Source organism: Limulus polyphemus, unplaced genomic scaffold (genome assembly GCF_000517525.1).
Source record: "Limulus polyphemus unplaced genomic scaffold, Limulus_polyphemus-2.1.2 Scaffold28, whole genome shotgun sequence".
Classification (NCBI taxonomy): domain Eukaryota; kingdom Metazoa; phylum Arthropoda; class Merostomata; order Xiphosura; family Limulidae; genus Limulus; species Limulus polyphemus.
In genome coordinates, this window is record NW_013665638.1 from 1,507,033 (window position 1) to 1,524,440 (window position 17,408).

The 17,408-nt window shown below is 34.1% G+C and overlaps 1 protein-coding gene across 2 annotated transcripts in view; it reads right to left on the reverse strand.

The window, feature by feature from the left end:
• LOC106459505 (GTP-binding protein REM 1-like) overlaps positions 1-12,488 on the reverse strand; it is a 19,749-nt gene extending 7,261 nt beyond the window's left edge. The window contains exons 1-4 of one of the 2 annotated variants that reach the window (XR_002610612.1): positions 11,624-12,488; positions 10,175-10,263; positions 9,849-10,050; positions 8,189-9,526 (exon numbers count right to left, since the gene is read on the reverse strand). Coding sequence is in view for 1 of the 2 variants with exons in the window: in XM_013919134.2 (XP_013774588.1) it covers positions 9,267-9,526; positions 9,849-10,050; positions 10,175-10,263; positions 11,624-12,305 (1,233 nt within the window). In the remaining variant the exon portion in view is untranslated. Of the gene's footprint in view, positions 1-7,881; positions 9,527-9,848; positions 10,051-10,174; positions 10,264-11,623 lie in introns of those variants that run through there. The other variant, XM_013919134.2, reaches the window with a different exon arrangement.
• Positions 12,489-17,408: the final 4,920 nt, after the last annotated feature.

Genomic DNA, 17,408 nt, shown 5'->3' on the forward strand with positions numbered 1-17,408 from the left:
ATGAAAGTGCGAGCATGTTTGGTGGGATGGGGATTCGAACCCGCGACCCTCAAATTGCGAGTCGAGTGCCCTAACCACCTGGCTATGCCGGGCTTCGACAGTGAGAGAACGCGACAATTATATTGCTATTAATGAGTTGTCTTACAAAGGTATATAAGAGTTATTTGTGCTTAGCTGTTTCTAATAGTGGGATTTGACGGTCGAGTTTATAGAGCATGTGGTAATTAGAAAAGTATCTTACTTTCTTTTTCTCTTAGCTTAGAAAGTAAATTGTTTGTTTCCACAAATTTTCATAAATGTTCATATATATACACCCTTTTACAGACTTTCAAATATAGAAAATATGCCTTGTGTAGTACTGACCTTATTTCGTGTGCTAGTTAAACACGCTCAAGGTGTGTGTCCCACTTAGATATTTTTGGACTTTTTCACGAAGAACGTTGTTGGAGACCTTGTTTTGATCTTGTGTCTGCCTCTAGTGACATCACTGTGTCAAAGTTTCTAAATGTCTAGAGGCTATGCCCACCTTATTTTTACTTGGGAGACCCAGTGTCATAGTCAACCTCTTCACACTGAGAGGGATGACGTCATATTTTCTTGAACATAAGTTCTTTAGATGAAGATAAATAATTCAAACCTCTCATTCTGTCAGCTAAAAGTGCCGCCTATCGTCCAGTCTATTTATTTGCTTTGACTATTTTTGAATGAATAAATACTGCTTTTTATTTACTTTATCATTGTATCCGGTTTGTTTTTTTGCTTTAAATTCAGTCGGAGTTAGGGAAATTTAGTTTAACTTTATTATACTGGCTATTCCTCCTGTTATTTGTAGTTATTACCCAAAAGGTAAGTCAGTATACCTACGAATACATACTAAGACACTAAAGAGAAATTTTAGTGCCATGTTCAAGATTCGTTTATGCGTAGTTTAATGTTTCCTCGACGAATGCGTTTTATTGTGCTCTTCACAGCTCTTGTATGCTTTACGATTAAATACCTTAGAATAAGAAAATGGCATTTTCCACTGTATAAATTCCTATAACCAAGAGGAATAGTTCAATACTGGAGATAGGCCGTTATCTAAGAGAGTAATTGGGTTTTGGAGAAGTTGTATTTTGGATGTAGGAATTTTGCCGATGCTGTGAAGATTAGTGGCTGAGTCACAAACTCAGGATGGAGAACTACCACAACATAGAGTATCTAGAGCTGTTGATCGAGTTATAACATTAAGATTAATATTGTTCCATATGAAGCATGGACAACAGAGAGTCATCGTGATGACGTGCAGTCTGTCATCGAGTTATAACACTAAGATCAATATTGGTCCATATGAGGCATGGACAACAGAGAGTCATCATGATGACGTGCAGTCTGGCATCGAGTTATAACACTAAAATCAATATTGGTCCATCGTGATGATGTGCGGTCTCGCAAGCATGAGACTGAATGGGGCAATTTCTATAAGACTTCGAGATGTTTGTCAATGAGGGTAGTTTTTCGACTCTGATTGAGGCTACCCGAGACTAACCAACAGAGACTGAAGGTGCCATTTGCGGAAAATATCTCTCAGCTCATTTCACCAACAGCTGTTACTGATGACACCAACGATGAAGAGGATGATTCACGGGACAGTCGTGAGCCACTCCATGAGATATACCATTAATTGATAAAATTTACCAATCCAAATTGTTTCATCATCTTCTGCTAACAAAGGTATCTGTCAGTGAATGTGTGTGTCTTCCCCAGAGTTTAATGGTACAATTAAAGAACTTCTGCACCAACCTCTTTAACATTTCATGTATGTCACTCTATAGAATAAACCGATCCAGGGACATGCAGTACAATATATATTCCTGAACTTGGATAGTGTGCTATATATACCTGAATAGTAGCGGAATTTCTGTGGAGCAACTTGCACCATAATCACTGAACTCAAATCTGGAACAGATGACGATATTAGATAAAATGTCTAGAACATTCACACAGTTGACAGGAATGTCAATGATCACCAGCATTTCTAAACACACACCTAAAGGCTAAAAGGACGTTGTAATTCTTGCTCTCTAAGCAATAAGAAGATAATTTTTATGGTGAATATCGTATAACGTTTTGAGCCAAAACAACCTGAGCTTCGATTTCTGCACACCAATTGATAAAACGATAACAAACTAATAGGTAATCAATGAAGAAGAGTGAAAGGTTTCAATCTGTTCACACATGTTAAAATTACAACTGTTATAATTAAGTTATTTCTGAAGAACGGTAAAGTTTTTTGTTATATTTTCTCGCCACTTCAGTCATGAAGGTGTTATAAAGTGATGGTCAATCCCACTTCTTATTAGTAAAGCGTAGCCCAAGAGTTGGCGGTGGGTATCGTCTTCCCTCTAGTTTATCATTTCTAGATTTGGGACGGCTAACACAGATAGACCTCGAGTAGCTTTGGGCGATATTCAACAAAACAAACAAATCATTAAAAGGAAAGAAATTAATCCTTGCAGGTGATTTCAGAACCAATAAGAAATCAGTATTTAAAGGGATTTTCTGAATACATTTGGGAAAGTACAAACTTCGAATGCTAACAAATAAGTTTAAACTAACACCTGAAAAACAAAATAGGAAGTTTCAAGCACTACTTCATTCATATATACATATTTACTTCAATACTATTGTTGAGGAACCTCTTTCAAACACTACTTCATTCATATACACATATTTACTTCAATACTATTGTTGAGGAACCTCTTTCATACACTACTTCATTCATATATACATATTTACTTCAATACTATTGTTGAGGAACTTCTTTCAAGCACTAATTCATTCATATACACATATTTACTTCAATACTATTGTAGAGGAACCTCTTTCAAGCACTACTTCATTCATATATACATATTTACTTCAATACTATTGTAGAGGAACCTCTTTCAAACACTCCTCTTTGTATGTTTATTTTGAAAAAAATCTTTTCAAGATTTACAAACAAATGTGTATCACTAAGTCAATAATCTAACCTATCTAATGACAAATGAAACATTTAAACTAAATATATTTATGAGCTATAGCTATGTTATCATCTGCAAATAAAATTTGCTTTATATCAAATAATATATCTAGAACATCATTAACATATAATAAAAGCAACAGCAATATTAGAACACATATGGTGTTTATTAATTCTTCAGAATATTTGTCATCAACATTAACTGTTGAGATTCTGCTTTCTGTTTTTGTTTGTTTGTTGTTAAGCGCAAAGCTACATAATGGGCTATCTGAGCTGTGCCCATAAAGGTTATCGAAGCCTGATTGTTTAGCGTTGTAAGCCATTAGACTTATTGCTGAGCCATTGGGGGATTTTGAGAATGCTGTTTAAATATCTCTCCAACCACTTATAAATTTTATACCTTATTCCTGTATCGTACATATTTATGATGGACTTATGATTTACACAAAATATTTTATATAAGTCGAGCAACACAGTTTTGACTAATTTACTTTTATCAGGAATTATCAGTAATAATTTTACATAAAACTTGAATAACTTGTTGAGCAGATTCGCTCTTACGAAACCAATACTAATATTCAGACAATAAACCAAACTTATTAAGAAAACCGCAAAGGCTTGTGTAAACTAATTGTCTAATATTTTTGAAAACATATTCACTATAGTCTATAATTTGTAATCTGTCTTTTGCCTCAATGTTTTTTAAATATTGTTATTAATTTTGCTTTTTTCAATGAAGTTCGAAATATTTCTTTTTCAATTCTTAAATTAAACATTTATTTCTAACCACTAATGAAATATTGTCCTCTATAACTGCTTTAAATTTTTTAGATTGTCAGTTATTTCATTTATTGTTCTTGGTTAAATTTAAACTTGTTAAATTATTTCTTGGGGTGTGAAACCGGTATTTATTACTTTTGTGATTAATTTATTTCAGCAATTGCTTTATTCTATTAGTTCCACAGTAAGTGAACGGTAAGTTTACACACTTACGTAACTAAAATCCCCATACCACCAAACACGCTCGCCCTTTCAGCTGTGGGGAGATATAATGTGACGATCAATCCCACTATTCGTTGGTAAAAGAGTAGACCAAGAGTTAGCGGTGGGCGTTGATGACTAGCTTACACTGCTAAATTATAGACGGCTAGCGCAGATAGCCCTCGTGTAGCTTTGCGCGAAATTAAAAACAAAACAAAAAAAAACATACAAACACTAAAATTCAGGATTTAATTACCCGTGGTGGACAGAACACAGATAGTCTAATGTGTACCTTTGCGCTAAAAGAAACAAATATATTCCATTAAGAAAAATAAAAACTATTAAATGCATTTCCTTTGTTTTGTGAGCCTGTTACTATAACAATAGACGAAGTAAACATTCTGTATTTCAGAATTATACAGTAAATACATTTGGATGTTGTCCATCCAAAGCATTAAATACTAGACACTGTTATAACTTGATAGAATTAATTTATCATGTTAGCTAATGTAACTAAAATACAAAATGTTTTTTTTTAATTTGGAAGGAACACTAAATTATTTCTAATTAACAAAAAAATATATACACTCTTTTACTTTTCATATCTCCATTCTAGTTTAGACTCAGACTTATTTCCAATACACGAGTTGCAGCTAATTAAAAACAGTTCCTAATTATTACATATATATGTTACAGAAAAGGACTTAAAAACCCCATTAGTTCCTAATTATGTCACTATTTTAAATTTAAAAATAAATTTCCTGGACTGCCTGTCAAATGCCTTTCACGTCGCTTCATTAAGCCTGTAATATGAGTACACAACTTTGTTAAAACTCAGTTTGTCATCATATATACTTTCTTCTGATCAAGCTATATCTTGCTTATCTTTTTTTTTTTCACTAATGAAAAATTATGTGAAATTCTACAGTTTGATCATCTAACTGGTGTTTTTTTCATCCAAGCTTTTGATTTAAGAGGTAAATTGCTTAGACGCTTCTTATTTCTTAGTCGATCATTTTTAAAACTTGTCTCTATTGGATCAGTGTAGATTAATTTTATTACTTTTGCAATTTACTTTTATTTCAACTTGCAGGCCTGACATGGCCAGGTGGTTAGGGCGCTAGACTCGCAATGTGAGGATTGCTAGTTATTATCCTCGTCCATGCTCGCCCTTTCAGCCATGGGGGCGTTCTGATGTGACAGTCAATCTCACTATTCGTTCGTAAAAGAGTAGCCCAAGAGTTTTGGTGGGTGGTGATGACTAGCTGCCTTCTCTTTCACTGCTAAATTAGGGACGGCTAGCGCAGATAGCCCTCGTGTAGCTTTGCGCGAAATTCCAAACAAAGAATTCAACTTGCAGTTTTACACAAGCTAGAATTCCATATTTTTCATCTCTCCATAAAACTTATCTTCTCTTTCCTGCCAAAACTCATCTAAACAAGAATAAGGGTAGGAAGGGTCGGGTGTTTTTGAAAATAATTTACCTATTAGTTTCTTTTAAAATGTTTTCTATATTTCCCATCAATTTATAACTGTTTTTAGTTATTGTTGCTTAAGTAATTTTTCTTAACTGTTTTTATGAGATTTTTTTAACCCTTCTTTAAAATATTTTAAACTACTTTTACTTAATTTCTTTCACACATTGGACATTATTTCTAATGACTAGAACTTCAATCCATTATTCAGAAACTTTAAATTATATAGTGTATGTTGACTGTGATTAAACGTGGACCGTTTACAGCTTTCCAAGTTAAAGTTCATGTACGACTTTCAGAACATATTCAAACTTGTAAGTCTCGACTACTAATTCATTGATGCCAGGAAAGATAATAGGGGTTAGTTTTGAGCTGTACCATCCAGAAACAAGTAACCACAGTTAATTCACGCCACACCTGTAATGGCTACTTGATAAAGAACTATACAAGCTGTTCGAAACATGGTCTCAAAATTATGAGAGGTAAATGGAGTTTGTTATATTTCCCTAAATCATGTATTAACCACTAGGCTTAAAACTTTTTCTAAATAAAATATTTTGAGTTTTGTTTTTTTTAATTTAGAGATTACGCTAACAAATTGTAACTTTCTCTAAATTGAGAAATATTGATTTTGTGTATGGTATTTATTCAAGACCATTTTGTTTCCTGTCATTTTTCACTTTGCATATTTACTATTTTTTTTGGCCGCTGCCGAGCGGCTCATAGAACAGCTCAAATTTTGTTTTTGTTTTTTCAAGTACAAGCTTTTATCTCTTAGCTCCGTCATATCTTGAACGATTTGAGGTCTAATTACAATTTTGGGCTCATGAGGTCAAACCTATTCGACTGATGTATTTGACCACACCCAAGGTCCCATAGAGTAATTAACTCTAATCGTGCCTAAAATAATTTCAATTTGAGGGTAGGCCGGTAGAGATCCTGATGAGTAATAAAATCGAATCGGGTATACGAGTGCCCCACGTTTGGTATTGCTGGCGCACAAAAATATAGCTGATAAAAAAAGGGAAACAAAGGTTTCATAGGTTAATTTACTCTATACCTGCCTCAAAGAATTTCAAGTGCCGCGGCTATTGGAGATTCCCTGTTGTTTTCTTTACTTCCTCATTATAATTAAGTATTTCAGTGTATTTTTATTTGCAGTTTAAAAAATATATTATTTGGAACATGGACCACAATTTATTCAAGCTTTTATGACTGATCAAGGCTGTCGCTAGCGGGGAGTGAAGGGGGTGGGTGAATGAAGTGTCATTCCCCCTCCCGCAAGGAAATACCCTCCATCAATCTAATCTTCATTCTCCACCTACCCCCTAAAAAAAGTTAAGAAAAGCTGGAGCTGGGATGTAATTGATTACATAATTCACTCGCCAACTTTTAAATCTTCCGCTGGATATGTATCTACAGATATTGAGTTATCGTGTGATGGATGCGTCATATATATATATATATCACAAATTATATTTGTAACCATTATTTTTATTACTAGGTTATATATTATTTTAAAATAGCCATTTTTTTGTTTTTCCATATCTTGGAGGATGATATCAAAAAGTCTGTTTGTTTCAGAATTTTCGTGCAAAGCTACACAAAAAGCTATCTGCCTATAGACATCCCTGATTTTGAGTCGAGAGAAGGCAGCTGGTCAACAGCAACAATCGTCAACTCTTGACTAACCGAATAGAAGGGTTTGGCCGTTATTCTTATAGCGCCCCCACAGCCCCAAAGTACGTAGCCCGTTTTCGCGGCAACGGACAGCGAACCACGAACTCCTGGATTCAGAGCACGAGTACGTTAATCACTATAGTATTCTTGACCCCTATGTAAAAAGTTTGGGTAGAATTGGATTACTGTATATGTAAAGGCAATTCTATTTTTTAAGACCAAAATCTGACTGTTCCATTAAAATTTATATACATATATATATAAACAAAAAATGTATTATTGTGCAACTAATATTAAACCTGAACCAAATTCAGTGAAGTGACGTTATTCGAAACATAATAGAAGTTCGTCACATTCAGATGATGAAAGGATAAACAACTGGTCAATATTCCCTCATTATATAAAATGTAATTTTAAAATTTTCAGTGTTGCACACTTTACACCAGGCCGAATGGTAATTTTTGGGAAGTAATATTATAAAGTAATGATTTCAAAATGTATTAATTGTGTAGTTTTAGTGTTATAAAATATAATAGCAAACTTTACTATATTTCAGCAATTAGTTTTCTTTTTAAATTACGAAATGACAATATTTTATATGTGTTAGCTTCACTATAAAGTAGGATAAGTGAAAATAAAACCTCTAACTACGACAACAAAACTTTACGTTTTCACAAACTTGATATGATCAACAGTAACAGGCAAAGCTTTTTTTTAAATCATGTTTATTACACTTGAGTTTGAAGTTACATGCGCGGTGTTTCTGATTACAAAATTTCAAATAATATTTAATTTATCATTCTCTATTAAAGTACTAAAGCTGCTAAAAACAAAACTTTTAATTTTGGAAGTATCTGCAAATATTAGCGAAGATTAATGAAGATTTCGACATTTAACACCTATAATCAGCACCGTCACAAGTAAAATTTGAAAACTAATATTTCTACTTTTCGTAAAAGAGTTTTCAAATCCCAGACCACTTCAATTAAAAAAAATAATATTTGAACAACACATACAAACTGGAAATTCTAGTAAATAACTACAAAACTACAAATTGATGGAGATACAAGTAAAACATATTCCACGATTTGTTTTTCTCCCGGTGAGATTAAAAAATCAAACCATTATTTTACAAAATAGCTAAATGAGTTCCTTAGCCAGTAATCGTCGAGTAAATAAGTCGTACAAAGAAAAAAAAACAATAAAATAATTTCAAGAAAGCATATATATTATTCATATACATGTTATAAAATAATTTTATGTATATTTGTTAATCAAGAACCCTCTGAAATGAGCATTCGTTTGAATGAAACATTTATAGTCACGCGAAATAAATACAGTAGAAAAGCAACAGATATTTTTAATGTATACTTTTATATTCACGTATAATTTAAAGCACAATAGAAGTCACATCACATGTAAGGTAAAAAAATGGAAAAGAAGTGGAATAAAATATAGAAACATCTGGTGTCATTCAAATATAACTATTAACATATAAATCCACATATTGTCCTATATACACGAATATACAATAGAAATGTGTTCAGTTTAGTTTAGCAGTGTTCAATTAATATACGTGTTGCTTCTTTACCATTTTAATATAGAAATAATTATATATATATATATATGAACATACTTCAATTAAAAGATGTAAAAATGTGATAATGCCGACAAAATTTGCTAAGGTTAAAAGATGGTCCATCAACTAGCGCAACATTTTTACGTTATGCATATGTATACAAATCTTTTATTATTATTGTTTACGATAATGTTCCCTATCCAAAAATTAAAAACACTTATAACTTTTTGTTTTATTGTAGGCTTAACACGTCATAAAATCATGCTAAACTCAAATTAAACCCCATTTTCATAATTTAGTGTATTAAACAATGCTCTGACTGTTTACCTGCGATAACTTCCAATGTGTTATGTTATCGTTTAATTTATTACAATTTTAATAAATAATAAAATGAAGTGGTTTTGATTGACCTGAGGCTATGAGCAAAATCTGGAGTTTTCGAAATCCCGAAAGAATAAGGCTTAACCTAGAAGAACGCCTGATTTAGCTTTAGAGATCCTGAAAATTATAACCTTCAATTCTACACTGATTTAAAATTGATTCGATTCTACAACACATGTAGGTTATTACAGGACTTGGACTTTATGACTGTTTTTTCTAACAGTTTTCTAATAAGAACTTTGGCCTTGCAAGGAGTCCCTAATGCTGGAGTGGCTAAAGTGACCGATTCCCTATCTCTTTCTAGTCGCTGATCCTTCAATCGAATCTGACTTACAATCCCAACCAAGAGTTCATCAACGTTGTGGTTAATTCCTGCGGAAGTCTCAATGAACTTACAACCAATGGATGTGGCTAAGGCTTTACCATCTGTAATATTGTTTAAAAGGAAGACAAGATATGAATATTGGTTGGATATATCTTGATGTCCAGAGATCAATCATGTTGTCAAATAAACAATTTAGAAAATGTTTCATCTTAAAGTTTGATTATTCAATTACTACTACATTTGGTCGAGTGCCAGATAAATAAAGATTTAGAGTTAGATAAATAAAGAATCATCCTTAAATATAAGTAATTTCAGGGTTAAAACATTGATTAAAGATTTCATTTTTTTAGGTTACTATATGGTGAAGTAAAACGTAATCAGAACCCCATAAATATTTCTTCCAATGTTTTTATTTGACCATACCTTTTGTATTCACCACCCTCAGCCGAGCTAGATCTGTTTTGTTGCCTACCAAGATGATAGCCTTTGAACTTTTTTCTTTTGTGTTGCTCATTCTCAGTAACGTATCTCGCGCCCTGCGAAAGCTTGTTTTGTCACAAGACGAATATACGACAACGAAGGCATCAGCGTTGTCCATTATTGTTTCTACTGGTTGTGAAGAATCCTAATATATATATATATATATGAATTTTCAAGAAAGATAATTATCTCGATATAACACGAATGGATAACGATACAAATAAGAAAAAACGCTAAAAAACATTATGAGATAGATTTAACACACTTACTGGTTTTGTGGAAAGAGTGTATTCAACAAACAACAGTTCAGACTCCTCCCTGTTCAGCACTACTGTCACCAGTTTATCATCTTGTTCATCTACGAATTAATAAAAAAAATTCCTGTTATTTTCGGAAATAAAATAAAAACAGTGCCGTACGGCTTAAATAACGAATTATTCTTTGCTTCGCTTTTACGGTCGAATAATGTATCGCAAACATTTAGAAACAACATATTAAAACATCATAAAAATGACCTCACCATCTATTACCATATTACTTTTAGAAATTAGCGATGAGTTTTAAGTAGCATACGATTTGTTTGTTATTTATTAAGATCAAAGCTACACAATGGGCTGTCTGTGCTGTGCCCACCACGGGTATCGCAACCCAGTTTTTAGTGTTATAAGTCTTCAGACTTACCACTGAGCCACTAGGGGGCAATAATGTATGAAACAAAATAGTTAAAATGAAAGTATTCTTTTACTAACTTTACTGACATTAATATACTTAGCTAGCATAAATAATTTTGTTAATTGAAAGGAAAGCTAGAAACCTTAAAAATAGCTCTACAACCCAAGAAGAGAGTGAATTTATGCAAAACCATATTTCTCACAGTTAATTATGTAGTTATGGTATTTTCAATATATTGAAAAGTTTAACTGCCAGACTGTGGTTAAAATGATAAATTACAATATGAAATATTATGGCGTCTTTGGTTAGCTGTTGTTAAGCGCAAAGATGGACAGTGGGCTATCTATGCTGTGGCAACCGCAGAATTCGTACCTCTTATTTAAAGTTATAAGTCCTTAAGCTCACTGCTGAGCCACAGGTGCTCGCACTGATCTCACGACAACTGTATAGAAACAAATTATAACTTGATATAACAATTTATTAAAAATTATTTTCGTGGCACAGTTGGCCCTGTTGTATATATCTGGATTTCGGACCTTGTGAGCAGTATTCGAATTCGCGCACTATCATAAGATAATTCCTCCCCCTCTTTAGGGCTGTGGGTATGTTATAAGAGTGAAAGTCAATAAGTTAGCATGGATAGTGGGCGATAAAGTGCTGCTGACTGGCTGCCTTCCCTCTAAACAGTAGTTCAGAATTAGGGACGACAGCAGATAGCCTTAAGTAGCTTTACCATAAAGATATAAAATACAAAGGAAAATACTTTCATAAAATGATATAGATGTAACAGACTTGAGTAATATTGACTGGTTATCAATAATAAGATCTCTAAATTGATATTCATGGGATATTTGCTATGTGCGAAAACTCTTTACTGGGACTGATTTTCATGCACTTATCAACCTACCCAAGTAAAAATGTGTTTCATTATACCGTAGTTACGTGTTCATGCCCCCCAGTAGCACAGCGGTATGTCTGCGGACATAAACGCTAGAAACGCTCTCTCTCTCTTACACTGTTGTTTTTACACAATCAGATATTCTTACCTGAAGAAGCATCGTAAGCACAGATGTATTCTGATGTTGTGAACTGGGTAATAAGACACGATTTTCCAACTTCAGGACAACCAAGGACTACGACCCGATACCTGACGGTTGAGTGGGAAGGTACTTCGTGGGCTTCCCCCGAGGTTTCTGCAGTAGGTAACTGTGACCCGGAAGACGACACGCTCTGAGAACTGTGTGATTTGGAACGGAAGGAGTCACCTCTGTTAATCAAGCCTTTCGGTGTAATAGAGAAGTTACGGAGCCTCTGATAATCCCCTTCTTCCCCAGCAAGCGGTAGGGAATGAGTGGAGGAAGATCTTTTAGTAATATTATCTCTTGGGACACTCGCTACCCGCTGGCGAGATCTGTTGGCAGGATCTAAGGAATGCGGCCTACTACTCGTCCTCATAGACTGTGTTCGATGGACAGACTCTTTTGTGGACCTAACTCTGCTTCTTCTGAAACTACTTCCTCGAGTTGTTCGAATTGACCCAAGGTCATCCCCCGCGCGACTTGGGCTCTCTCTGTCCTCTAATGCAACCGCAGCGGAGAACATTACAATGGGCGCAGTTTTCCTTCTCGGTTGGATTTTCCTCTCTCTTAATTCTTTCTTTTTGACCTCAAAAGAGGTAACAACCTGACTGTTTGACAGAGAGGTAGACGCTATTCGTGAGTATGACATGTTTCGTACTACGTTATAACACAGTGTACTTAGATGAAATAAAGCTACGAATCAAACTCCAAAACAAGTATATGATTTATTTGTTTCTCACTAACAATGGACTTGATTGCAAATACCCTTAATATAATCTTATTTTACCTACGAAATGAGAGTCCGCTTTCTTACTGTTATCTAGAAACTTCAGTTTATTGCAGCTATAGACTAGTGGCAGCATTTTATAAGAACAGCTGTATATCACGTGACAGGCATAATTACGTCACAGCTTCTTTTAGCATCATACGTGTATCCCGACTGTAATAAGTGTGGATCAACCGACTTGGCTTCTTCAGTGACAGATTTCCGCGTAACTGCCGATCTCCTGGGAATAAGTGGAAACGGTCTATTACAGAGTATCGCGTGTCGTTAGTGGGAAGAGGCAGGCGAAATAATACACGTTCATCACCTTCGTGCACACATTTAGTATAAATAGATTTTTTGTTTTCAAAATTATTTAGATATGACATTTCCTGCATTATATTTTCAAACAGAACGTTTAAAAAGTAAGGCACGTTGAGAAAGAAAAAGAGAATTTCAAACTTTATAAAAGTACATTTAATTTCAAACCAGTTACAAAAATTATCAGAAACTTATGCGACCACCTTAAGTTACCTTTCTTAGTAAAAACAACTAAAATTTAATACTTAATTGGACAATGTATTACATTATATATACTGCATATATACTTGGGGCACTCTTTCCAGACAGATTGGGAGGGGGAGGTTGAACGTCTGGCCCCCTTAAATAGAAGATACTTTCAAGGCTCTAATAATTAATTAGAAATACCTATATATACGCAAATACCACAACAGTTATGTTACTTTTGCCTTTTAAGTAAAATAAAGTGTAAGCCAAATACCCTGAATGATTTTTGAAAACCCTAAAATCTTCAGTCCGAAACAACAACAACAATACGTATAGGAAATACGAATGAGACTACAGTGATAGAATAGTAAAAAGTTACCACACCATAGTTTTATCCTAGTTCTACTCACCTGTCTTTCACGTGCGACGTTTTATATTTTTAGACTATTTGTTTTTGTTTTTTTTTACACCTGATAAACAACGCTTCCCGTGTATAACTTTTTCAGATACCTCGCTTTCTGAGGTACATTTCCATTTCTACATTATAGTTGGTTTCCTAATATCCTAACTATGTGAAGTTTTATTGTTTGTTTGTAATTATGCACAAAGCTATCTGTGCTCTGCCCACCACGGGTATCGAAACCCGGTTTCTAGTGTTGTAAGTCCGCAGATATACCGCTGTGCTACTGGGGGGGCATGTGAAGTTTTATATATGGAGGTTATTAATATAATTAAATCTTCAAAATGTAACTTCAAGACTCGTTTCATTATATTACTTCACTTATATTTTCAATAGCATAACGTTTTGTGTGAGTGTTTTTGTCTACACAGTGCCGTTGTATAAATTTTCAATTCCTCTACTTGGAAAGGTTTCAAAAGTATAGTAAACAAAACTATTATCATATACAAGAACACGATAATGACTGTGTTATGAGTGGATTATTCCAATTTTACAGATATTCACGCACAAAAACAGATATGCGCACAACGTATTCTCGCACGTCATACCAACGTCATGGAATAAATATACCAAGGTTACAGCTATTAGTGATTGAATAGATTATTTTATTGAAGCCCCGTTAAAAACTTTACACGTCTACTTCTGTTAGATGGGAAACTTATAGATATATTTCTTCCTAATCTTGTAGGCTAAATACTGGTTAGTTATTAAGAAAGAAAAAGCGGCATTATAGCGATTCTATAGTTGAATTAATGGTAGCTAGACAACGATTTGGTGAAGGCAGTTTACTCTGTTTTGAGGATACTACCTACTCGCGTCCTTGGGTTCCATACGTGTCTCTTGAGAGAGATGTTTCCTTTTTGTTGATTTGCGTTTTCTAGTGAGTTTCTAAATATTCATATATATATATATATATATATTGATGTTGTTCGTTAAAAGAAAATCTTAATTAATCGCATCATTTAATAAAAGTTTTTTCATAAAATTATGTTTATTAGAAACAATAGTCGTAAACGTTGAATTAATTGGTTTAATGTCTGTTTTGTTTTAGCGCAAAGCCTCATTGAGTCGAGCGCTCTAACCATCAAGTTATGCGTGGCCTAACACAATAAAAGCAACGTGGCTATTATTGGGTGACGTATATAGTTATGTTTTTTCACATCTAAGTGCAGATGTTCTCTATGCACATCTGTGACAAGAACAATGTAGCTGTGTTTACCTCTCGCTGTTGTAGTTACAGAAAATGCACAAACCGATAGACGACAAACCCTTTTTCAGTTGTAAATCCATAAACTTTCCGCTAACCCACTGGAGGACTTGTTCAAATAATACACGTTTAAGCTTTGTTCGCAAAACATTTTGCGATACAACAAGCTTTTCAATACTCATATCAAACAAAATCAAAACAGCCAAAACGTGATTATAAAACCATCTATAAAATAAGCTTAATCTCTCTCAGATATTGCCAGTTTTTCCAACACATTTTAGTCTCACGCCTGCAGTTAATTAATTATGACGGTTGATCAAATGAGAGTTTAGTCACGCGTGTCTTGTGACCCTTAAGGCCAAGTAAGAAGTCACCACAGAGTCAGAAATTAACAAAGTAAAGGTTGGTTTTGTTAATTTTTGCGCAAAGGCACTCGAGGCTATCTGTCCCTAATCTAGCTCGACTAGAGGAAAGACAGCTACTCAACACCACCCACAGCCAATTCATGTAATTCTGTAAAAATAAGACTGCCTGTCACATTATAGCGTCCTCATGGCTGAGCCCTCCAGTGGCACAGCAGTATGTCTGCGGACTTACAACGCTAGAAACCGGGTTTCGATACCCGTGGTGGGCAGTGCACAGATAGCCCTTGTGCATAATTAACAACAAACAACCCTCATGGCTGAAAAGGTGAGAATGTTCAGTAACGAGATTCGAACCCACGACCCGCCACTTGGGAGTCGAGCTCTCTAGCCACCGAACCATGCCAGGCTTAACGCAATAAGAGCAAAGTAGCTATTCATAGGTGACCTATATCGGTACGTTTTGCTTTACAGCTAAGTGCAGATGTTCATCTGCGCTAAGAACATTATTGCTGTGTTTACCTATTGCTGTTATAGTTACACAAATATAGTTACATTATAGAAAATGCACAAACAGATAGATGACACACCATTTCGTCCCTTCATCTCAAGTAAATTGTTACATCATGACGAATATGTTCAGAATAGGTACAAGGGCAGATTCTCACAAAAAATTGACACATGTTAGAAAATAACACCGGATTTCTGAAATGTTCACAAATATATTGACGGTAGATTCATTAGGGGTAAAAATGAAGTCTCCTAACTACAGATGAAAGGATAGAAAACATTTTACTTACATGATTCATTGAACGTTTAGTAATAACATGTTTCATGATCAGCGAAATCTGAAAACAAGGTGTATTGGCACATATAAATACAAATACCTTAATTATACTGGAGAACATGGTGCTTAGAAAACGTTAAAATGAAATGATCTCTGAAAAATAAATTACTAATATATCAGTCGCAACTTAGAACACATGAACAACAGACTGCTAACAGTTTAGTTGGAAGGATATCTTTTATACATAACGTGATCTTTCGCAGTTAGAGGGTTTTATTTAACGAGAAGTTCAGTGTCTGTATATCCATTTGTAATCATGGCAAAGTTTGTATTTTTATACATAAACGTGTTAGTTCTTGAACTTGCTAACTTTCATTATATTATTTAATTTACTTCATGGTTCATGTGCGTTAATTCTACTGCCCATTACTTCTGAATGTTTTCTGAGTTTCATGTTCTTCAATATCATTAAGATTTTACTTAATTTATACTTACGAATATCATTACACTTTATTTTCAGACTCTGCTGATGATGAAATAAATACATGTCAAAGCGTTCGATAACTCATTTAAATAAGAAAAAAATAATCTTTTCAGCTATGTTTGCTATTATGTATGTACTGTTAGCTTCGATAATAAAATAATATAAACTTCTGAAATGTCCCCAAGGTGGCCGAGACTAAGATCAGTATATCATATTTTACAAAATGTATAAAAAAAGTCACTTTAATGGTTATCAAAAGTATTAAAATATTTAATTAAAAAAGAAAAGGATTGAGCTTAGGTCCTAAACCGTGACTGGCAGCAGTATAACTATTAAGAAAAGTCCTTATTTAAAACAATTATACCTTAAGAACTGCTTGTCCTACAGATATTAAATTTATCCTGAAAATCGTAAGTTTTTATTCAGAAAGTCCCCCCCCCCAAGTGGCACAGCGGAATGTCCGCGGACTTACAACGCTAGAAACCGGGTTTCGATACCCGTGGTGGGCAGAGCATAGATAGCCCATTGTGTAGCTTTGTGCTTAACTTCAAACAACCAAACAATCATTAAGAAAGTTTGGGCACGGTATAGGTGTCCGATATGCTTTCCGTCATTGTCATCAATTAACACATCAAACCTATCCTTAAATGAAGTTACTGCAAGCATCTTCTGTTCTGGACACTGTTAATTTATCTTTGAAATATCCAACACATTGTAATGCATTTTATCCAAATCACCAACCTCCTATTGTTGAAATAGACAGAAAGATGAGAAATAAAAGCAATGGAATTATTCAAAGAAAACGACTCCATACTTTCCTGAATATAATGGATGGTTCTCAATATCTGGATGCTTCTGGTGAAATTGAGATCCAGGGGGATTTCTTTATAATCGCCGAGTATATATATATGCACGGATAGCATAGTATGGAATACGATTCAAGCACGATCAGATTCTTTCAGTTTGCAACAGATATATATATATATACCACTACGATAAATAATAAAATAAGGTAATATTTTACATCATCTGATGAATGAGAAATCACAACATGCAAGAATATTTAAAAGTTGAAATATCTGTATGATCTAAATTCACACTCTCTCTAAACAAAGCGTATGTGGTGAGTAATATTGTAAAGCGCAATACAGCTATAATTCTCACTGTCTGTTTGTTTGTAGT